The 25,066-nt window shown below is 42.2% G+C and overlaps 2 protein-coding genes across 5 annotated transcripts in view; one reads left to right on the forward strand and one right to left on the reverse strand.

Moving 5' to 3' along the window:
- The first annotated feature begins 445 nt into the window (after positions 1-445).
- LOC115102582 (RING finger protein 223) lies at positions 446-9,411 on the forward strand. Its single transcript, XM_029622683.2, has 2 exons — positions 446-981; positions 7,426-9,411. The coding sequence occupies exon 2, from the start codon at positions 7,525-7,527 to the stop codon at positions 8,242-8,244; it is 720 nt and encodes a 239-aa protein (XP_029478543.1). The 5' UTR covers positions 446-981; positions 7,426-7,524; the 3' UTR covers positions 8,245-9,411.
- Positions 9,412-10,032: 621 nt separating this feature from the next.
- Positions 10,033-25,066, reverse strand: part of LOC115102581 (tyrosine-protein phosphatase non-receptor type 11-like) — a 92,532-nt gene continuing 77,498 nt past the window's right edge. For all 4 annotated transcript variants that reach the window (XM_029622680.2, XM_029622678.2, XM_029622682.2 and 1 more), the window contains exon 16: positions 10,033-14,235. The gene's annotated coding sequence lies outside the window, so the exon portion shown is untranslated. The remainder of the gene's footprint in view (positions 14,236-25,066) is intronic.

Genomic DNA, 25,066 nt, shown 5'->3' on the forward strand with positions numbered 1-25,066 from the left:
TTATTCCCTCCAGTTTCCAGGAATCTTCCAACAGGGATTTCTTCAAAACCTGGGAATTTTTGGAAAGTTACCGGAATTTTGCAATCCTAAAGTGACCCAGGTAAACTTTCACGTGTAACCACAAATTAGTGTCCAAAGCAGAAGGGACTGCAATGAGCTTGTCAATTTATTGTCAATGAGAAACGCAGTCTCTGAGAGATGTGTTATGACAGTACAAACCCATTCATATGGTCTGATGCGCTGAGAATCTTATACTATTTTATAAGTGCGATCACACACAGTAGATGGGAAGGCTCTGAGAACAGTTTGATGGGCTGGGTGGTATCTGAACACTCCCAACCTTACCTTTCATAGGGTGAGAGCAGTGACAACATTTGATTTGATTGTCTCAGTGTGTTTTTGCATGAGTGTGTTGGTGGGATATAAGAGAGACAGAAAGAGCAGGAGAGAGAAAGTGAGGAGAGAGAGGGAAGGAGATGGGGAGTAAGGAAAGGGAGTGTAAGGTAGAGAGGAAACAATGTGTTGGATTCTCCTTAGCCTATCCCTCTCCCCTCCCCCTCTCCCCCTTGTCCTACCCCTTCAGACGCTCCCTCAAGGCCACCTTTTTGTTCCCCTGCCCGCAGTGTCATTGACATAGAGAGCTGGAAAGGGAGTCGGCAGAGTAGAGCAGGTGAGAGACGACCAACGGACAGAGATAGAAGCACCCCTGGGCTAATGCAAACACCTCATGCTACTGTGATGGTTTGTCGGAGCACACCTGCAGCTTGCTTGACTTCCATTCGTTATCGCTTCCAATGACCAGGGAATACTATAGCTGCAGAGTGATCCCCACAATTCACACCTCCTCCGTGGGACCCCCCCCAGTCGTCCAACTTGGCCTGAAGATGTGTTTTTGTCTACAGAAGGAAGAATCGATCAGGAAATACCTGTAATACACTAGAAAGAGAAAGAGGGTCATCTGACAATATTTTCACTATACAGGTAAGAGGAAACCTCAGCAGGAACTTTTCAACTTTTGTTGACCTTAGCTTATATGTAAACAGTGCAAACATATGAGATTGTCCCAACTGGTACAGGATAAAACATTTTTTGTTTTAGATTATGTTTTAACGTGTGAATCAATTAACTTCATACCAGAGCAAGGTTTTTGAGCAGAACTGTATGCTGTTGCACACCTCACGTTTCTGAGGATCAAGTTACGTTTACTTTAGAATTGGAGAACAGGTAGAGCTGCAATGGAAGAGAAAGGCAGTTCAACTGTCTATGCACCAGCTGACCTCAAAATACACACAGCTGAAGAAAACAAAGGTCATGCTCCGGGGTGGACAAGTCATCTGGCAATTTCGAGCATTCGGGGCCAGATATGGGCTGGTCAATTTTTAGCCGAAGTGGGCATGTCAACAAAAGAAATGAGCTAAATGATTATTATCTGGCTAATAATGGAGGTCTCAAGGAATAAAATGGGCTGGTGTGGGGGCCTCAAGGGAAAACAGTTGGCTGTTGTGGGGGCCACTAAGAAAAAAAATGGTCTGTTGTGTGAGAAATTCCAGAGACGATTTCTGGTCCCAGTCCGCCTCTGGCTAGTCAGTTGAAAACAACAGCTGCTGCCCGAAAAAGTCAACACATAACTCTACCTGCTTTGCTTCGAAGAATCGTAGGCACTGTAGCCTACTGCACTTAGCTTGGCTTACCATTTAAAAAGGATGACTTGGTAACATTTTAAAATAGCTTTAATGAATAAGCATTGATAAACTATTTATAAACTGTTAATAAATACGTATTTAATTAATTGTAAACATTGATACACAATGTATAAAGATTCATGAAAGACATCTAATGTTACCAATGACTTTAAACAAGCTAAGATTCCACTCTGAGAATCTGAAAAACACAACACATAACAACACAAAATATCTCAGCTCAGGCAGCATGAATAGATTTGGAGGCAGTCACAAAACCGCGTTACTCGGCTAAAATGGCGATAGGGTGAAAACATGCCGCTGATATCCAAAGCGTTTCGTATAGATAGAGACAGGGCAGGCAGGGAGGGAGGGTTCAAACTTCAGGGAGCACCAGTCTGCAAAACAAAGGCTCTCCTTCCTTATGTTCCTGTGGTAGATAATCAGGTCCGACATACCTAAAAAAGATTATATTAATGACTAACTGTCAGTGGTCCCACACAATAAAATGTGCCCATAAGCACTGATATGTGGTTGGTGTTGTGGTTTGTTGACTGTTAAATAAACCTGATTGTTCCAGCTAGGAGTTAGGGAGGGTAAGCTGATTTTAGATCTGTGCTTTGGGGGTAACTTCTACCTGAAGTGCAAACAGTGGATTGGGATCGTGGGAGGTTAACAGTGGCATAACAAGTTTAACAAAGGTTGGAATTAAACCCATAGGCCACAGATAAGCTGCAGATATTCTCACTTGGTCTACTTAGTTGATTGTTTTACATTGTTCCCAACATCAGAGCAGTTGCTACATTGTAGTTTGCGTAGGAAGTTAGGGGATTCATCAAGACTTCTTTTGGGGGCCTCCAGTTGTTTCTGTGTCTGAAATGGTGGTGTGTGTGTGTGTGTGTGTGTGTGTGTGTGTGTGTGTGTGTGAGAGAGAGAGAGAGAGAGAGAGAGATACTGTAGATAGAGAGAGAGACAGGAGGCCTGGGCAAAGGCTGGCACTGCAGGAATGCCAACAGGTAGATGGAGCAATGAGAGGACAGGAAGAACAAGCAGACACATTGTACCAGCCGGCTGGCAGAGCTGGGCCCGGACAGAGAGGGGTAGGGCTGCTGTGTGTCGAGGGGGAACACATGCAACCCCCCGAAACCTCCCCATCACAGCTACTGTATCACCTGTCCTGTACCTACTAGCTACCTACCTATCCTGCATTAGCGGAACACAGGTGTCAATCACACCCAAACCAATACCAGTAAGTTTGTCATTTGTCAGGAAGTGGCATATGTAGTTACAGTGCCTTCAGAGAGTATTCACACTCCTTGACTTTTTCCACATTTTGTGGTGTTACAGCCATGATTAATTGATTATGATTATGATTATATTGAGATATTTTGTCACACACATTATCCCATAATGTCAAAGTGGAAATATGTTTTTAGAAATCTTTACAAAGTAATAAAAAATGAAAAGGTGAAATGTCTTGAGTCAATAAGTATTCAACCCCTTTGTTATGGCAAGATGAAATAAGTTGAATATCCCTTTCAGCAAGGGGGAGTTATTAATTACACTTTGGATGGTGTATCAATACACCCACATAGATACATGTCTTTCTTAACTCAGTCGCCGAGGAGGAAGAAAACCGCTCAGGGATTTCACAATGAGGCCAATGGTGACTTTAAAACAGTTTAATGGCTGTGATGGGAGAAAACTGAGGATGGATCAACAACAGTGTAGTTACTCCACAATACTAACCTTGTACAGAATAAAAATTGTACAGAATAAAAATATTCCAAAACATGCATCCTGTTTGCAACAAGGCACTAAAGTAATACTGTAAAAAAATGTGGCAAAGTTATTCCCTTTTTGTCCTGAATACAAAGTGTTATGTTTGGGGCAAATCCAATACAACACATTACTGAGTACCACTCTCCATATTTTCAAGCATAGTGGTGGCTGCATCATGTTATGGGTTTGCTTGTCATTGGCAAGGACTGGGCAGTTTAGGATTAAAAAAAATACATGGAATGGAGCTAAGCACAGGCAAAATGCTACTAGAAAACCTGGTTCAGTTAGCTTTCCACCAGACACTGGGAGATTAATTTACCTTTCAGCAGCACAATAACCTAAAACACAAGGCCAAATATACACCAGAGTTGCTTACCAAGAAGACAGTGAATGTTCCTGAGTGGCCGAGTTACAGTTTTCATTTAAATCTGCTAGAAAATCTTTGGAAAGACTTGAAAATGGTTGTCTAGCAGTAAATCAACAACCAATTTGACAGAGCTTGAAGAATTCTTTAAAGAATAAGGGGCAAATGTTGCACAATCCAGGTGTGGAAAGCTCTTAGAGACTTACCCAGAAAGACAGCTGTAATCGCTACCAAAGGTAATTCTAAAATGTATTGACTCATGGTATACAATACTGGATGGCTAATGGCTAATGGTTGTGGTACAATAGTGGTGGTGCTATAACACTATCTGGCTGTTTATCAGACTGATGGTTGGCTGGGTGACTTTGAGGCTCTGGCCAGAGGGAGGTCCCTGTGGAGGGTGCCCATCCTGACGTCTGCGAAAACCGGGAATAACAAAGAGATCTGTGTCCATCCCTAGTACTGCCTGATGAGAGTCCCACATAACTGTTCCCCACTCACTAGAAAGATGCTTTCAACAGCTGGGCCTCATTCAGCCGGTGCACAGCGTTTGTGAAATGCTCAGATATAGATCATGTCGGTTTCCTGATCGCCCTCGTAAAAGAGGTTTCTTTAACTCAACGGTCTTTCCTGGTTAAATAAAAGTGAAATAAATGATATCTTTGATGTAGAACAAAAAAGCCTCTGACAGGAAGAATGAACAATCGTGTCAGCTCTATTCATAACATTTCTATCTACAACGTTTCCCCGATGAACATTGCCCAGGGGATGCAAGAGGTTGCCTAATGACTTTACAGTGCGTTTAGTTGGTAGTAAGCAATGATGTACAGTACCAGTCAAAAGTCTGGACACACCGACTCATTCAAGGGTTTTTCTTTATTTTTTACTATTTTCAAAATATAGATTTAAAAATATATATTTTTGTTATGTTTAGCTCACATAATATAAGTTAAAAGTATGCGTTAAAGTGTCTGTGTAGAATACATGTATCAATGTAAAGGTCTCCAAAGCCTGATGGCTGCACGGTGGCTTCAATACAGCGCCCCAATATGAAAGAGCTGAAATGTGAGTGGTTCTGAACACCTCCTGAGTCCGTGTTTCAGCTACAGACTTTTTGTTGCCCTGGATACGCCCATAGCAGCCACACGCCTCTGTGGTAGAAGGGAGCTGTGCTAAAGCACAGTTTGTGAGACAACATGCCGAAATAGGTTGTTCTCACGGAAACATCTCCAAAGTCCAAACGGTTTGAGCTACAGACAATGACCCCTTCATGGAAAGCTTAGACACTCACGAACACGCTTGAGTTGTCTATTTAGCTCGATGGTCACATCCGCACAGGACTCATTAGAATGGAAGGTGTTTTCTCCATAGAAGATCTTAAAGTATTTCATTGTGATAATTAGGGGTTCAGCAGCAAAGCATTACATGTTCCAGTTCATTATTATTATGTTCCTGTTTTGGTGAAAAAAATGCTTGTGAGATGAAAAGGCCCAGGACTGTGCAATTTAGCAAAAAAAAAAGAAAAAAAAAGTTCATTCTCATTTTGTCTGTCATAGTTGAAGTGTACCTATGATGAAAATTACAGGCCTCTCTCATCTTTTTAAGTGGGAGAACTTGCACAATTGTTGGCTGACTAAATAATTTTTTGCCCCACTGTAGTTGCTGTCACAAACTCCAAATTGAACACAGTTGTCACATACTATTTGAATATTCATATCCCACAGAGCAAATATTTTCTGTATTTACATAATTCTTATAAATGCTGTTTTTAAGATCAGGTTTTTGTTTGGTTGACCTCATTTTTGTTGTCACAGTATTCAATTAAACTGATGAATGTACATTTTGATGTCAAAATGCATTTGATAGGATGATTTGGATTGGGACCGATATACAGTTGAAGTCGGAAGTTTACATACACTTAGGTTGGAGTCATTAAAACTAGTTTTTCAAACACTCCACAAATTAATTTTTTAACAAACTATAGTTTTGACAAGTCGGTTAGGACACCAACTTTGTGCATGACACAAGTAATTTTTCCAACAATTGTTTACAGAAATAAATTGTAGACCTCCACAAGTCTGGTTCATACTTGGAAGCAATTTCCAAACGCCTGAAGGTACCACGTTCATCTGTACAAACAATAATATGCAAGTATAAACTCCATGGGACCACGCAGCCGTCATACCGCTCAGGAAGGAGACGCATTCTGTCTCCTGGAGATGAACGTACTTTGGTGCGAAAAGTGCAAATCAATCCCAGAACAACAGCAAAGGACCTTGTGAAGATGCTGGAGGAAACAGGTACAAAAGTATCTATATCCATAGTAAAACGAGTCCTATATTGACATAACTTGAAAGGCCGCTCAGCAAGGAAGAAGCCGCTGCTCCAAAACCGCCATAAAAAAGCCAGACTACGTTTTGCAACTGCACATGGGGACAAAGATCATACTTTTTGGAGAAATGTCCCCTGGTCTGATGAAACAAAAATAGAACTGTTTGGCCATTTTGACCATTGATATGTTTGGAGGAAAAAAGGTGAGGCTTGCAAACCGAAGAAAAACCATCCCAACTGTGAAGAACGGGGGTGGCAGCATCATGTTATGGGGGTGCTTTGCTGCAGGAGGGACTGGTGCACTTCACAAAATAGATGGCATCATGAGGTTGGACAATTATGTGGATATATTGAAGCAACATCTCAAGACATCAGTCAGGAAGTTAAAGCTTGGTCAAAAATGGATCTTCCAAATGGACAATGACCCCAAGCATACTTCCAAAGTTGTGGCAAAATGGCTGAAGGACAACAAATTCAAGGTATTGGAGTGGCCATCACAAAGCCCTGACCTCAATCCCATAGAAAATTTGAGGGCAGAACTGAAAAAGGCCTACAAACCTGACTCAGTTACACCAGCTCTGTCAGGAGGAATGGGCCGGAATTCAGCCAACTTATTGTGGGAAGCTTGTAGAAGGCTACCCGAAACATTTGACCCAAGTTAAACAATTTAAAGGCAATGCTACCAAATACTAATTGAGTGTATGCAAACGTCTAAACCACCGGGAATGTGATGAAAGAAATGAAAGCTGAAATAAATAATTCTCTACTATTATTCTGACATTTCACATTCTTAAAATAAAGTGGTGATCCTAACTGACCTAAAACAGGGAATTTTTACTAGGATTAAATGTCAGGAATTGTGAAAAACTGAGTTTAAATGTATTTGGCTAAGGTGTATGTAAACTTCCGACTTCAAATGTATGTAAATATGTAAAAATACATTACATTTATACACCTTACTTTATGATAAAATTCCACCAAATGCTGAATTATTTGGGACTACCGTGAGTGTAATCTCCTTAAATTAGGTCAGAATGTAATCATATTCTGAAGGGAATAACATAATGGAACTCCGCCTGCAAGAGGACGTAGACCTTTATGACCTACTGTATAATATGCTCTTGAATGAAATCCTGTTAGCCATTTGGGATTATGTACACACTGCTTGATGCTAAAAATACATTTTACATGGTGTCTGGCCCATTATTTTTACTAGAATCTGAACACGTCATTAAAATATAAATAATCTGGATTTTCATTCATTCTCAGATAATCCACACCAAAAACAAAGAAGATAAAGGGGGAAAAAGAGGGAGTGCCAATCAAGACCAAAGAAAAGGAGAAAAGGATACAGAACACCCCTTCAAGATGGCGCAGATCCCTCAGATGTGGCACACCAAGGTGATGCCCCAGGAAGAGAATGTGGACCTGGACAAAATGGTTGCTTTTGGTAGCCAACCCGAGTGCTCCATCTGCTACAACACCTACGACAATGTCTTCAAGACACCCAAGCTGCTGGAGTGCACCCACACCTTCTGCCTGGAGTGCCTGTCGCGCCTCATGGCCATTTCGCTAGGAGAACAGGAAGGAGGCAGCAGCAAGATCCCTTGTCCATTCTGCCGCCACCCTACCCTCCTAACCGAGGAGGGTCCGCCTGCCCTGGCCACCAGCCAAGAGGTACTGTGTAAACTGCCCAGCCACCAGCAGCACGAGGAACCTGTGTGGCTTGATGGGGAGAAGCTGTGCTACAAGCGGCCACTGGAGGCCAACCCCGGAACACCCAGCTCCACCTCAGCCTTCTGCATCTCCATCGACATCGGGGCCAGCAAGGCAGGTGAGGTCCTTGCTCAGACATGGCCCCAGCGCATAGGCTTCCTGGAGCGTCTGAACGGCTGGAAGCGGCTGCTGCTCTTCATCGTGTTGATGGTGCTGCTGGTGGTCATCGTGCTGTGGCCCCTGCAGTGCATTGTCACCACGGGCAATATGCGCTGCATGCCGCGCACCGTGGGCTCAGGACACGACTTCACCGCCACCACCGCTACCCCATTCACCAGGATACCCAGTCTCACAAAGGGAGCCTTTAATTAAAAGACATGATATGTAGTAGGCCAGATACCTGGTTCACAAGTCCACAGATCGCCAGAGTGCTTATTGAAAGGCACATGGCCATGTGGTTAAGGCCCACGGCCGTCAGGGGCTCGTAAGGAAGCATTTCACAGTAAGGTCTACACCTGTGACTAATCAAATTTGATTTGATTTGAATCAAAGAAGACTGAATATAGAACTCAACGGTGAGAGACTGCACACTCCATCCAATTGTTTTAACAATTGATAACGGTGTGCTCAGTGTCATTTTTCTGACAAGAAAGTTACAAATAACATTCATAATGAAATTCATACATGAATTCCAATCCTTGCACCTTGATTTAACTGATATTGTTTTGAGATTTTCCTTTATAAAATTGTTATTTTGCATAAATAATACAATATGTGGATCAAATATGTTGTAATATTCAGTCACAATCTGGGTGAAATCTATTCATATCTACAGTATCAGATTTGTTGGCCACAGTACAACAGTATAGGTAATGTTTTTCAAAACAAATCCGTCCGACATTACTTTCACAACACACTGAAAGCATTGTAGTGTATATACAAGTCCGAGCAGACATTGAAACTCAATACCTTAGAAACCTCCACTCAAAATGTTCAGTTAAAGAACAAAGTTCAGCTGTCTTATCTGATTTGAAAATAAGAGTATGCCAAAACACAATGCTGAAATTGTAAGTGTATATACATGTATAGTTCATTGTACTATTCTGATATATATTTAGTTTACAATACTACAATAAATGAAAAACAACACAGGCATGGTCTAGGTTTAGGAAAATATTGCATAGCTTTGTACAGCACTTACCTAATCAGGATTGACCAGAATGACATAGACATGAATGGTTGGTCTTGGTAGGAACTAATGATTCATGGTGTTTCCCACTTCCTGTTAGAATCGGTTTATTTCATTTGTATTAAATATATTGTTTCTTATTTTTTACATTCCAAAAACAAACATATACATACTAACAACTTACAGACACACACAATGACTACATCTCCTCTGCCCAGACCTGCATGCCCACACCCCCATTCCTAGTGCCTGCATTATTGTTTGCCACTTGGCCTTAAATTGTACCAATTAGTTTTTCCTCGGTCACCCATGCCATTTCAACATTTCAAAAATAAATCATTTGTTTTTCCCATTGTGTCAATGATGGCGGATTGTTTGTCTTCCAAGTTTCTTTGAACGTTTTTTTTCAAGAAGTGTGATTCCTGTAAGTATCTTATCTGGGCACACACCATTTCACCAGTCATGATTTTCCTAACAAACAACCATTATTCCTGTAAACTGCTTCAAAGGAAAAGTGAACCATTCCTGCTACAGTAAGGAGTGGCCTTTCCAGTTAGGGGTTCTCTTTTTACAATAGTGAGTGGTCTTTACAGTAGTGAGTGGTCTTTACAGTAGTGAGTGGTCTTTACAGTAGGGAGTGGTCTTTACAGTAGTGAGTGGTCTTTACAGTAGGGAGTGGTCTTTACAGTAGTGAGTGGTCTTTACAGTAGGGAGTGGTCTTTACAGTAGTGAGTGGTCTTTACAGTAGGGAGTGGTCTTTACAGTAGTGAGTGGTATTTACAGTAGGGAGTGGTCTTTACAGTAGGGAGTGGTCTTTACAGTAGTGAGTGGTCTTTACAGTAGGGAGTGGTCTTTACAGTAGGGAGTGGTCTTTACAGTAGGGAGTGGTCTTTACAGTAGGGAGTGGTCTTTACAGTAGTGAGTGGTCTTTACAGTAGGGAGTGGTCTTTACAGTAGTGAGTGGTCTTTACAGTAGTGAGTGGTCTTTACAGTAGGGAGTGGTCTTTACAGTAGTGAGTGGTCTTTACAGTAGTGAGTGGTCTTTACAGTAGGGAGTGGTCTTTACAGTAGGGAGTGGTCTTTACAGTAGTGAGTGTTGATATGAGGCTGATAAACAGCTACTTTAGAATGCAATAAAAAGCTATAGAAATACTTTTATTACCCTGTTAGACAGATATGCAAAGTTATAAGATATAAGTGGTTTAGTTTATTTCCTCCTAAAATAATGTATTTCTCCTCCTGAAAGGAAAATATATGGTTTTATGAAAGGCATGGACATTGATTGGCAAGTCACATTACAGTACACAAGAGCATAACAACAAAAGAGGAGTATAACTGAGTACAGCTAACTAAATATGACATAAGACAATAGTTGCATTATTTGGTCTTTAGCTTTTACCTAAGAAATAACACATGCAGAAGAAAATCACTTCACATTTCCCTGCTTATGAAGTCAATCTTGTGCTAACTGTCCAAGGACATCAGCAAATCACATTACTACAGCACTCAAGAAGGCACTAAACTATCATTACATAGAGACAGGAATGAGCGGAGATCATATTTCCTTCATACATTTTTATTAAACTATTAAATATTTAATGATGTTGTTATTTCTGACCATCTCATTGCATCAGCGCTATATGCCTGGACAGAAGGCGTTTGGGCTGAGTCAGTGCAAGAGGGGGGAAACAGTCTTCATCCAAACACAGGAACAGTCAGTATACCACTACTCAAATCAGGCATATTGCAACCAACTACTATGTCGACATCATATTCAAGTCAATTTAAAGAGCGGATATAAAATAACTGATATAATTACTGTATACCTCCAAGAACACCAGTTTAGCTTATAAATCATAATCATGATGTTATTATCAATGGTGTAATAACACCAAATAGACACACACGTAATAATAATGATCTTATAGAAAACAAAATGCTTCCAAAGAAAATAGGAAATGAAAAGAAAACGTACAACACTGTCGGCGTATACGTCGAGCCGACTATCATCATACTGTACTCTTTAAACAGCCAATGGCCATCCTGACAGTCACAGATCACAAGCCCTCAGCTAAAGGACTCAGAAGCCTCAAACAGAATTTCAAGTACTGTGTTAGGGGCTAATTTCCACCGAAGTAACGTTTTCACTCAGTGAACATTTCTCATAAATAGAAGTTAGGATTCGCAACCTCAATTTCTCACCACATAACAAAAAGTTTGGACCCATAGAGGCAAAGTGAAATACAATACAAAATCATCAACATCGTCATCATCATGATCATCAGTGCAACATTATTAAGAAAACAGAAAGCAAAAAATGCACTTTTCATTCATTGGGCAAGATTAGGAGTTAGGCAGGCAGTTGAACGACGGAGAGAGATAATTGCACAAAATGTTCAGTGATCACTTCAGAATAGCATACAACTTCATTTCAAAATAGCTACAGCTACCAGTGATTTCAGAATATACAGTGAGCTGGGACAGTGACACATTTGTCGTTGTTTGGGCTCTGCACTCCAGCACTTCACATCTGAAATTATATGTGAGGTTAAAGTGCAGACTTCATCCATACCAGGTGAACCATTTAGAAATTACACCACTTTTTGTAAATAGTCCTTCCCATTTTAGGGGACCAAAAGTATTGGGCCAAATTCACTTATATGGGTATTAAAATGGTCAAAAGTTTATTATTTGGTCCCATATAGCATGCAATGATTACATCAAGCTTGTGACTCTACAAACTTGTTAGATGCATTTGCTGTTTGTTTTGGCTGTTTCAGATTATTTTGTGCCCAATAGAAATGAATGGTAAATAATGTATTCTTTCATTTCGGAGTCACTTTTATTGTAAATAAGAATAGAAGGTTTCTAAAAGACTGCTACATGAATGTGGATGCTACCATGAATATGGTAGTCCTGAATGAATTGTGAATAATGATGAGTCAGTAAGTTAGACGCACAAACATGCTAACCTCTCACCATGACAATAACAGGGGAGGTTAGCATTCTGGGGGATTATGATATTTGTGTGTCTAACTTTCTCACTTATCATTATTCACGATTCATTCAGGACTATCCGTAATCATGGTAAAAAAGTGCTGGTGTAGAGAGCCAAAACAACAAATAGTGTGACACTGTCCCAATAGTTTTGGAGCTCAATGTAGCATGAATACAATATTGAGAATGACATATCCTACTAGGACTGATTTAGCTTTCTGAAATACAGACATTTCGGCTAAAAGGGAAATAGTGAAAATCCATACTTTCAGTATTACTGAAAGTTACTGCATTGGTGTTAGGACGAGCAAGAGACGATGTAGCAAATGCGGCCCTCAGATGTGCTGCCAAGCCTTAGTTAAAAAGGCCTGAACCATGTACAAGTACAGCCCGACTCACACAGCAGGTAACACAACCTCTATGCAGCCAAACAACCGGCTCGTTCAAAAGGATGACATCAATGTGCCGCTGGCTAAATCCAGTGTGAACACCTTCAACATTCGATTTTTTATGCAAAATGCTAAGAAGAGTTAGCATGACGTCTGTCAGAAAGAAGCCACTGCCCATGATGTACATGTATATTTAAAAATATATTACAGAAGGCTCTTTGCTGTGCGGCGCCTCCCTCTTTATGACATCAGTAACGTCGGTTTTTACTCCCACCATCGTCAAGCCTGGATTATAGCCATTTTGTAGATTGCTTTTTGGAGATAAATCTATTATTTATTCTTGGGCTGTAGGCCATCTGGCCCAGTAATGTTTGGCTAAAGACTTCAGCGATAGCAGCCCACGTCAGTGAGCCAGGCTAGCATCCTGACTCCTCTCCTGTCCTCTCCCATCTTCTCCTATCTCTCGCTTGGCAGATGTTTAACCCTGTTTATTATGCCATTCGATTAGGATGAAAACCTTTGCAGACTTTCTCTGAGGCCAACGTTGACCTCAAACTATGTTAATTTCCCGCATATAGACCAGGATCTACAGAGCAAGTGCAGGGCAGAAAATTGTGCTTTTTTTTGTCAATTCATAACTATGGAATTGGATCTTTCTTCCTTTGGAGGCAATACCGCACCGCTTTTTCATTACAAAATCACACCAATAATAACAATAAAATAAACAAGAATCCATTGAAAGGACACAGATTCAAACTAAATAAATATAAACATTTCATGAGTAAGTCTGGAGAGGAGCTTGTTAATATTGACTGAATAGGCGCTCAGCAACTGTAATGGTGGAATCCCTAAAGTAGATGAGAATGCACGTCTTCTATTGGCACAAGAAATCATCGGTGGGACAGGTGGGACAAACAAGTACATCTCAAATTATATTGAAGAAATACTTCCCTGTACAGAAATGGAAAATCCCTTTGTCAGTGAGTTGGGGTATTTCTTTTTTTACCCCAACTCACTGACAAAGGGCCATTGCGAATACCCTGACTTTCCTCGACTTTCAAAATGAAGGTATGAGAGAGGGTTGAGTAAGCTTGTCTGCGCCAGTGCCTCACGTGGTAAAATCGCTCAACACTGCAGTAATGACTGCTGCTAGCAAGAATAGAACATTGCTGAAGTCTTTGATTCAAGTAGATGAGAGCCAGCAGAGAGAGAGAGAGAGAGAGAGAGAGAGAGAGAGAGGAGCAAATTCTGAGAGCGAGAAGAGAAATCTTCTCGAAATCTTTCTTGTCCCATCCACCTCATGACGGAACACGACAGAGAAAAGCATCACTTAAACATTGATATCGCACAAGAGTACACAATGGTTTGTTTCTTTTCTCGATTTAGTTTGAGTCAACAGAAATAAGCAAAGGACATTTGTTGGGCTGGTGGGATGGTTGATAGATAGGGGGTTTGGGTGGTGAGATGGAACAACTGTGGGAGGAGGAAGGGGGTTACAGACATGTCTGTAGACAAGGCACTGTCAGTAAACGGTAGAGCCTGTAGAAGAGACATGAAGTCATGTGGAGGTCATAGAGAGAGAGAGATAGGGGATGGGGGATGAAGATAGAAGGACAAGAGCCCTGCGCTACACCCCTCTCTCCGTGGAGGGGGGATGCTCCAGACAGCCAGCAGGGCAGCAGAAGGGGAGAGACTAGGAGATGTCAGGACCTCCACCTTCACCCCAGGTAGGGTCCACCACCGGTCCCCCATGAATCAGGCGCTGGCGAAGAGGCACCTCTGTTGAAACTGAAGCACACACAATGGCACACCGTGTTACACAGAACCACTTCTAATAGAAATGCACACAATAAAACACAACTAATGAATCCTATAATCACTACTCCTTCAGAGTAATGGCGTCGGAGGGGATGGCTTCCGTTTTACAGGCTCCTAACCAAATTGTGCTATTGTGTGTTTATTCGCATTGTTTGTAACTTATTTTGAACATAATGTTGCCGCTACCGTCTCTTAAGACCAAAAAGAGCTTCAAGATATCAGAACAGCGACTAATCACCTCGAACTGGAAGAAGATTTTTGAGTCTGACACGAAGGATACACTGTTGCTCTTGGACCAGGCACAAATCCCCTTCATTCACATTAAGAAATGACAGAGATACAAAGGGACAGATCCGTGTGCCTTGTTCGATTGGCCAACGTGCAATTACTAGAGAATAAACTGGATGAGATCCATTCGAGAATATCCTACCAATGGGATTTTAAAACCAGTAATATCTTATGTTTCACGGAGTCGTGGGTAAACGACGACACAGATAATATACAGTTGGCTGGGTTTTTAGTGCATCGGCAGGACAGAACAGCAATGTTTGGTAGGACGAGGGGTGGTAGTGTGTGTCTATTTGTCAATAACAGCTGGTGTGCGATGTCTAATATTAAGGAAGTCTTGAAGTATTGCTCGCCTGAGATAGAGTACCTCATGATAAGCTGAACACCACACTATCTATATTTTCCGTAGCCATTTATTTACCACCACAAACCAATTCTGGCACTAAAACCGCACTCAGCGAGCTGTATAAGGCCATAAGCAAACAAGAAAATGCTCATCCAGAAGCAGCGCTCCTAATGGATGGGGACTTTAATGCAGACAAACATAAATCCGTTTTCACTATCGTGTGCAACCAGAGGAAAAACAACTATAGACCACCTTTACTCCACACACAGAGACATGTACAAAGCTTTCCCTCGCCCTCCATTTGGCAAAACTGACCATAATTCTATCCTCCTGATTCCTGCTTACAAGAAAAAACTAAGCAGGAAGTACCAGTACTCAATACGGAAGTGGACAGATGATGCGGATGCTAAGCTACAGGACTGTTTTGCTAGCACAGACTCGAATATGTTCCGCGATTCATCCAGTGGCATTGAGGAGTACACCACATCAGTCACTGGCTTCATAAATAAGTGCATCGACGACATTGTCCCCACAGTGACCTTACGTACATATCCCAACCAGAAGCCATGGATTACAGGCAACATCCGCACCGAGCTAAAAGAAAATGGGGAATGCATTCAATTGAAATGTGTCTTACACATTTAACCCCCTTCTGAATCAGAGAGGTGTGGAGGGCTACCTTAATCGACATCCACGTCTTCGGCGCCCAGGGTACAGTGGATTAACTGCCTTGCTCAGGGGCAGAACGACAGATTTTTACCTTGTCAGGTCGGGCTAAAGGCTAGAGCTGCTGCTTTCAAGGAGTGGGAAACTAATCCGGACATTTATAAGAAATCCCACTATGCAAAGTGTCAATACAGGACTAAGCTTGAATCCTACTACACCAGCTCTGACGCTTATCGGATGTGGCAGGGCTTGAAAACTATTACGGACTACAAAGGGAAACCCAGCCGCAAGCTGTCCAGTGTAGCAAGACTACCGGACGGTCTAAATACTTTTTGTGCTCACTTCGAGGCAATCAACACTGAACCATGCATGACAGGACCAGCTGTTTTGGACGACAGTGTGATCACGCTCTCCGTAGTCGATGTGAGCAAGACTTTTAAATAGGTCAATGTTCACAAGGCCGCAGGCCAGATGGATTACCAGGGCGTGTACTCCGAGCATGCGCGGACCAACTGTCAAGTGTTTTCACAGACATTTTCAACCTCTCCCTGACCGAGTGATGATTCAAGCATACCACCACAGTCCCTGTGCCCAAGGAAGTGAAGGTAGCCTGCCTAAATGACTACTCACGTCAGTAGCCATGAAGTGCTTTGAAAGGCTTGTCATGGCTCACATCAACAGCATTCTCCGGGAAACCCTAGACCCACTCCAATTTGCATACGCCCCAACAGATCCACAGATGATGCAATCTCAATTGCACTCCACACCGCCCTTTCACACCTGGACAAAAGGAACACCTATGTGAGAATGCTGTTCATTGACTACAGCTCAGCGTTCAACACCATAGTGCCCAGAAAGCTCATCACTAAACTAAGGACCCTGGGACTAAACACTACCGCTGCATGGGTCTCCAGATCCTCAAAAGGTTCTACAGCTGCACCATCGAAAGCATCCTGACAGGTAGCATCACTGCCTGGTATGGCAACAGCTTGGTATCCCGACCGTAAAGCACTAGAGGGTAGTGTGTACGGCCCAGGACATTACTGGGGCCAAGCTTCCTGCCATCCAGGACCTACAGTGCCTTGCGAAAGTATTCGGCCCCCTTGAACTTTGCGAACTTTTGCCACATTTCAGGCTTCAAACATAAAGATATAAAACTGTATTTTTTTGTGAAGAATCAACAACAAGTGGGACACAATCATGAAGTGGAACGACATTTATTGGATATTTCAAACTTTTTTAACAAATCAAAAACTGAAAAATTGGCCGTGCAAAATTATTCAGCCCCCTTAAGTTAATACTTTGTAGCGCCACCTTTTGCTGCGATTACAGCTGTAAGTCGCTTGGGGTATGTGTCTATCAGTTTTGCACATCGAGAGACTGAAATTTTTTCCAATTCCTCCTTGCAAAACAGCTCGAGCTCAGTGAGGTTGGATGGAGAGCATTTGTGAACAGCAGTTTTCAGTTCTTTCCACAGATTCTCGATTGGATTCAGGTCTGGACTTTGACTTAGCCATTCTATCACCTGGATATGTTTATTTTTGAACCATTCCATTGTAGATTTTGCTTTATGTTTTGGATCATTGTCTCGTTGGAAGACAAATCTCCGTCCCAGTCTCAGGTCTTTTGCAGACTCCATCAGGTTTTCTTCCAGAATGGTCCTGTATTTGGCTCCATCCATCTTCCCATCAATTTTAACCATCTTCCCTGTCCCTGCTGAAGAAAAGCAGGCCCAAACCATGATGCTGCCACCACCATGTTTGACAGTGGGGATAGTGTGTTCAGGGTGATGAGCTGTGTTGCTTTTACGCCAAACATAACGTTTTGCATTGTTGCCAAAAAGTTCAATTTTGGTTTCATCTGACCAGAGCACCTTCTTCCACATGTTTGGTGTGTCTCCCAGGTGGCTTGTGGCAAACTTTAAACAACACTTTTTATGGATATCTTTAAGAAATGGCTTTCTTCTTGCCACTCTTCCATAAAGGTCAAATTTGTGCAATATACGACTGATTGTTGTCCTATGGACAGAGTCTCCCACCTCAGCTGTAGATCTCTGCAGTTCATCCAGAGTGATCTTGGCTGCATCTCTGATCAGTCTTCTCCTTGTATGAGCTGAAAGTTTAGAGGGACGGCCAGGTCTTGGTAGATTTGCAGTGGTCTGATACTCCTTCCATTTCAATATTATCGCTTGCACAGTGCTCCTTGGGATGTTTAAAGCTTGGGAAATCTTTTTGTATCCAAATCCGGCTTTAAACTTCTTCACAACAGTATCTCGGACCTGCCTGGTGTGTTCCTTGTTCTTCATGATGCTCTCTGCGCTTTTAACGGACCTCTGAGACTATCACAGTGCAGGTGCATTTATACGGAGACTTGATTACACACAGGTGGATTGTATTTATCATCATTAGTCATTTAGGCCAACATTGGATCATTCAGAGATCCTCACTGAACTTCTGGAGAGAGTTTGCTGCACTGAAAGTAAAGGGGCTGAATAATTTTGCACGCCCAATTTTTCAGTTTTTGATTTGTTAAAAAAAGTTTGAAATATCCAATAAATGTCGTTCCACTTCATGATTGTGTCCCACTTGTTGTTGATTCTTCACAAAAAAATACAGTTTTATATCTTTATGTTTGAAGCCTGAAATGTGGCAAAAGGTCGCAAAGTTCAAGGGGGCCGAATACTTTCGCAAGGCACTGTATATACTAGACGGTATGAAGGAAAGCCCGACAAATTGTCAAAGACTCCAGTCACCCTAGTCATAGACTGTTCTCTCTACTACCGCGCGGCAAGCAGTACCGGAACGCCAAGTCCAGGTCCAAAAGGCTCCTTAACAGCTTCTACCCCTAAGCCAAAAAACAGATGAACAATTAATCAAAATGGCCACCTATACTATTTGCATTGACCCCACCCCCCTTTGTTTTTACACTGCTGCTACTATGCTTAGTCACTTTACCCCTACCTACATGTACATATGTACCTCGCACATTGACTCTGAACTGGTATCCCCTATATATAGCCTTGTTAATGTTATTTAATTTTGTACTGTTGTTTATTTTGTAAATATTTTCTCAACTCTATTTTCTTAAAACTGCATTGTTGGTTAAGGGCTTGTAAATAAGCATTTCATGGTACCTGTTGTATTCGGCGCATGTGACAAATACAATTTGATTTGATTTACTGATTTGCAAAGTGTTTTTGTGATGTCTTTCCTCATCTGGAATATTTGTGGAACCCATTGACAGAGAAGTATTGGTTATATGTCCATTTCAACTGTCTTGTATCTTATCAGACAATCAAACAGGCATTGCTATGATCTGAAAACTGAGAAATGGAGTTAAATTAATTGGAAAACACTGAACTTTCCATCTTGTGCTGGAAGAACAAGGATGGACAGCTGCTTGCCTGTAGACACAGAGTTCTTTAATTTTCTAGAAAAGCAAAAGTTTAATCTGGGCTGAGGGTTGAATTCTGTTGAGATTTGATACTTAATTTTTTAAGCGTACCCGAGGAGCCCGTATATGCCACAATGACACAGTTTAACCTGCCTAGGTGTTTCTTGTTGCATTACCAGTTAAAGCGAGTAGGTTATTTTGAAGCTCTTGAAAGGAACATGACAGTATGCAGAAGTGCATCTTGGTTATGATGGTTTATTAACACTTGACAGATGAGAAGACATAACTGCTTACCTAACATCTCTCCATCTGCGCCCGCTCACAGGGTAGCAGAGGATATATCCCAGGCCCACAACCAATGAGGACCTATCAATTAAGACAGTTATAACCAATCACACACATGCATTATTTGATCATGCACTGAACAAATGCATGCACATTTAACCAATGCACCACGAGCATAATAACACTGTTGTATAAATCAAAGCCAGTACAGAAGGGAAACCTAAGTGTGGTGACAACAGCTGATCACCTCTCTAGGTTTCTTCCTATGTTTTGGACTTTCTAGGGAGTTTTTTCCTAGCCACCATGCTTCTACACCTGCATTGCTTGCTGTTTGGGGTTTTAGGCTGGGTTTCTGTACAGCACTTTGAGATATCAGCTGATGTACGAAGGGCTATATAAATACATTTAATTTGATCACAACAGTGGATATTGCACCAATTTGATTCACACCACTTATATGACAGAAATGCCTATAGGGTGTTGCTGTATCCAGTTGAAGTCGGAAGTTTACATACACCTTCGCCAAATACATTTAAACTCAGTTTTTCACAATTCCTGACATTTAATCCTAGTAAAAAGTCCCTGTCTTTGGTCAGTTAGAATCACCACTTTATTTTAAGAATGTGAAATGTCAGAATAATAGTAGAGAGAATGATTTATTTCAGCTTTTATTTATTTATTCACATTCCCAAATGGGTCAGAAGTTTACATACACTCAATTAGTATTTGGTAGCATTGCCTTTAAATTGTTTAACTTGGGCCAAACATTTCAGGTAGCCTTCCACAAGCTTCCCACAATAGGCTGGGTGAATTTTGTCCCATTCCTCCTGACAGAGCTGGTGTAACTGAGTCAGGTTTGTAGGCCTCCATGCTCGCACACGCTTTTTCAGTTCTGCCCACAAATTTTCTATAGGATTGAGGTCGGGGCTTTGTGATGGCCACTCCAATACCTTAACTTTGTTGTTCTTAAGCCATTTTGCCACAACTATGGAAGTATGCTTGGGATCATTGTCCATTTGGAAGACCTATTTGCGACGAAACTTTAACTTCCTGACTGATGTCTTGAGATGTTGCTTTAATAGATCTACATAAATGTCCTACCTCATGATGCCATCTATTTTGTGAAGTGCTGTCACGACTTCCACCCGAAGTCGGTACCTCTCCTTGTTTGGGCGGCGTTCGGCGGTCGGCGTCACCAGTCTACTAGCCATCGTCGATCCACTTTTTATTTTCTATTTGTTTTGTCTTGTTTTCCTACACACCTGGTTTTCATTTCCCCTCATTAATTGTTGTGTATTTAACCCTCTGTTCCCCCCCATGTCTTTGTGTGGAATTTTTTGTTGTAAGTGCTTGTGCACATGTTGACTGGTCCGCGTCGGGTTTTGTACCCATGTTGGTTATTTCTTTATGTCATTGGTTTTGCTATGAAACTGCTCCGGCTATTACCTAGTTCTGCTCTCCTGCTGCTGACTTCCCTGCCACCAGTTACGCACCCCTTACAAGTGCACCAGTCCCTCCTGCAGCAAAACACCCCCACAACATGATGCTGCCAACCCGTGCTTCACAGTTGGGATGGTGTTCTTCGGGTTTGCAAGCCTCACCCTTTATCCTCCAAACATAACGATGGTCATTATGGCCAAACAGTTCTATTTTTGTTTCATCAGACCAGAGGACATTTCTCCAAAAAGTATGATCCTTGACCCCATGTGCAGTTGCAGACCGTAGTCTGGCTTTTTTATGGCGGTTTTTGAGCAGTGGCTTCTTCCTTGCTGAGCGGCCTTTCAGGTTATGCCGATATAGGACTCATTTTACTGTGGATATAGATACATTTGTACCTGTTTCCTCCAGCATCTTCACAAGGTCCTTTACTGGTGTTTTGCACTTTTTGCACCTTGCATACTATTATTTGTACAGATGAACGTGATATCTTCAGGCGTTTGGAAATTGAAGCAGACTTGTGGAGGTCTACAATTTCTTTCTGAGGTCTTGGCTGATTTATTTTGATTTTACAATGATGTCAAGCAAAGAGGCACGGAGTTTGAAGGTAAGCCATGAAATACATCCACTATCAGAAGCTTCTATAGCCATGACATAATTTTCGGGAATTTTCCAAGCTACTGTATTTAAAGGCACAGTCAACTTAGTGTATGTAAACTTCTGAACCACTGGAATTGTGATACAGTGAATTATAAGTTAAATAATCTGTCTGTAAACAACTGTTGGAAAAATTACTTGTGTCATGCACAAAGTAGATGTCCTAACCGATTTGCCAAAAGTTTGTTAACAAGACATTTGTGGAGTGGTTGAAAATAATAACTCCAACCTAAGTGTATGTAAACTTCAACTGTATATTCAGAGCCACATCCCTGTAATGCTTAGAGAACATCTCATGTTAAGTGTTATTGAAGCATTGTGGACATCCGGTGTGCTCCCTCTCCGGCCTCTAGAAGACCAGGCTGCTAGTTATGGCGTACACCTGTCACCATCGTTACGCGCACCTGCACGTCATCAGACTCACCTGGACTCCCAATCATTTCCCTGATAACCTTCCCTATGTATGTCACTCCCTTTGGTTCCTTCCCCAGGCGTTATTGTTTCTGTTTCATGTCTGTGTGCTGTTAGTGTTTCTTGTTTTGTATTATGTTATCTTTATTTTATTAAAACACTCACTCCCTGAACTTGCTTCCCGACTCTCAGCGCACATTGTTACAGTGGAAGTAGGTAAACCTACCTCATCCAAAGCCCACTCTTTGAGGGTGTAGCTACGGGCCACCAAGTGCTAATAGTCAGTATGTAGATAATGTATGAAACGCTTGATAGTGTATGTGATGTAAACAGGGGGACCTGAATATTGACTGTTTTTCCATTAAGGTGTCCGCTCGAGAAGAAACTTCTCACTAACTAGTGCCTATAATCTGGTTCAGATTATTAATCAACCTATAATGGTATTTATAAACACTACAGGAACTATATCATCCACAAGTATTGATCACATTTTTACTAAGACTGTAGAACTTTGTTCTAAAGCTGTATCCATACCCATTGGATGCAGTGCTCACAAAAAGTGGTTATATCCAGGAAAGCCAAGGTTCCAAAAACTGGGCCTAAAATAGTATATAAGAGATCATACAAAATATTAAGCTGTGATTTATGTGGACGATGTTAAAAATATGTGTTGGTGTGATGTGATTAATAAGGAGCATGCACACGTGGCAATTGATGGATTTATGAAAATTACTGATAAACATGCAGCTGTTAAGAAACTGACTGTTAGAACTACAGTATTACGGCTCCAGGGATTGATGAGTAATTGAACAAGTCTGCGGTTGAAAGAGATGGGGCAAAAGGAGTGGCAAATAAGTCTGTCTGCACATCTGAATGGCCAACTTTAATTGACTGAAATACAGTACCAGTCAAATGTTTGGACACACCTACTCATTCAAGGGATTTTCTTTATTTGTACTATTTTCAACATTGTAGAATACTAGTGAAGACATCACAACTATAAAAAAAACACATTGAATTGTGTAGTAACCAAAAAAAGTGTTAAACAAATCAAAATATACTTTATATTTCAGATTCTTCAAAGTAGCCACCCTTTGCCTTGATTACAGCTTTGCACACTCTTGAGCAGTATCAGCAGGACATTAGGCTATTTCGACCCTACAGGTGGTTATGTTATATTTTGCCCCATTGGGCTCCCGAGTGGCGCAGCGGTCTAAGACACTGCATCCAAGTGCAAGAGGTGTGACTGCAGTACCTGGTTTGAATCCAGGCTGCATCGAATCCGGACGTGATTGGGAGTCCCATTGGGCGGCGCACAATTGGCCCAGCGTCGTCCGGGGTAGGCCGCCATTGTAAATAAGAATTTGTTCTTAACTGACTTGCCTGGTTAAATAAAACATTGTGGCTAACATTTATTTGTGTTTATTACTATACTCTATGTTGTGTGATGGTATATCATGGCTGAGTTGTGCCTCTCTGCAGCATTCTACTTACTGTCTAATACCTATGAAAGAATGCTGTTGAATCGACTACAGCTCAGCCTTCAACACCATAGTGCCCTCCAAGCTAATCACTATTTTCAGGGCATGGGTCTGAACCCCTCCCTGTGCAACCTGGTCCTGGAATCCCTTACAGGCCGACCCCAGGTGGTGAAGGTAGGCAACAACACCGCTGCCACGCTGATCCTTAACACGGGGGTCCAAAGAGGGCTGCGTGTTCAGACCTCCTGTATTCCCTGTTCACCCGTAACTGTGGCCACACACCTCTCCAACTCAATCATCAAAGTTTGATGAGATGCCTTGGCAGACTGCTGGCAGGAAAATAACCTCTCCCTCAATGTCAACAAAATGAAGGAGCTGGTCATGGACTACAGGAGACAGCAGTGCAGAGGGTGAAAAGCTTCACATTTCTTGGCCTGCACATCACTGAGGACCTGAAATGGTCCACACGGACAGTGTGGAGAAGAAGGCGCAACAGTGCCTCTTCAACCTCAGGAGGCTGAAGAAATTTGGCTCCTGACCCTCACAAACTTCTACAGATGCACCATTGAGAGCATCCTGTCGGTCTGTATGACTGCCTGGTATGGCAATTGCACAAACCGCAACCGCAGGGCTCTCCAGAGCGTGGTGCGGTCATCCAATTGCACCATCGAGAGCACACTGCCTGCCCTCCAGGACATCTACCCACTACCGTGCCCAGTACCCTACTCTGCCCCTCGGGCACTAGCCAGCTATTCTCAGGTACTCTACACGCTGGTAGCTATTTATATGTCTTCTGTACTAGAGTTTTTATAATTTGTTATTATTCTGTGCTTGTTGACATTTACTGCATTGATTGATAGGAACTAGGAACATTAGCATTTTGCTGCACCTTCCATAACATCTGCTAAACTGTGTATGCGACCGATCAAATTTGATTTACTTTTCTCTCTGTACAATGTTTTGTGTTTATACAACCATGTATGCCTTTTCTATTCCAAATTTCAGTCAGGCAAACGCAGCTTTTCTTATTGTCTGATAGGAGGGATTCAGTTCATATTGGGTGTCAGGACCATTCGGTGTGAGTTCTGCTCAGGAATGCATCTGTCCACCTACTCTTAATAACTCTGAGTATCTCTCCTCTCGCAGTAGCACAAGTTTGGGTCAACAGTGTTGGGTTTACATGACGCTTTTCCAGAGGTGGTCTGTGTGATGGCTTGTACGGGTTCTTCGGTCTGAAATACACTAAATTCCACTCCTTTAATATTGCAGGATCTCTCAGGTTCTGAATAAATTATGGACCTTCACATGTTAAGTTAATCGTATTCTCATACACACCGAGCATGAAAGAACTAGCAAATCAACACCAGTCATCATCACTAGAACTGACACTGCTTTGTCCTCTCTTCCATTTTACGCTATCTGCATGCTGAGCAGAGGCGACACCTGGCTAATCTCTGATCAACATTGATGCTGGCAACCAATGACAAGATACTGTAACTCATCACTTCTCTGGCTCCTTCATCAGCGCTGCGGGCTAGCTCTGAGCTATGGGCCGCCCACTCCTGCACCAGCGCTGCGGGCTAGCTCTGAGCTATGGGCCGCCCACTCCTGCATCAGCGCTGCGGGCTAGCTCTGAGCTATGGGCCGCCCACTCCTGCATCAGCGCTGCGGGCTAGCTCTGAGCTATGGGCCGCCCACTCCTGCATCAGCGCTGTGGGCTAGCTCTGAGCTATGGGCCGCCCACTCCTGCATCAGCGCTGCGGGCTAGCTCTGAGCTATGGGCCGCCCACTCCTGCATCAGTGCTGCGGGCTAGCTCTGAGCTATGGGCCGCCCACT

The sequence above is a fragment of the Oncorhynchus nerka genome, linkage group LG20, assembly GCF_034236695.1.
Source record: "Oncorhynchus nerka isolate Pitt River linkage group LG20, Oner_Uvic_2.0, whole genome shotgun sequence".
In the NCBI taxonomy this organism is placed as follows: Eukaryota; Metazoa; Chordata; class Actinopteri; order Salmoniformes; family Salmonidae; genus Oncorhynchus; species Oncorhynchus nerka.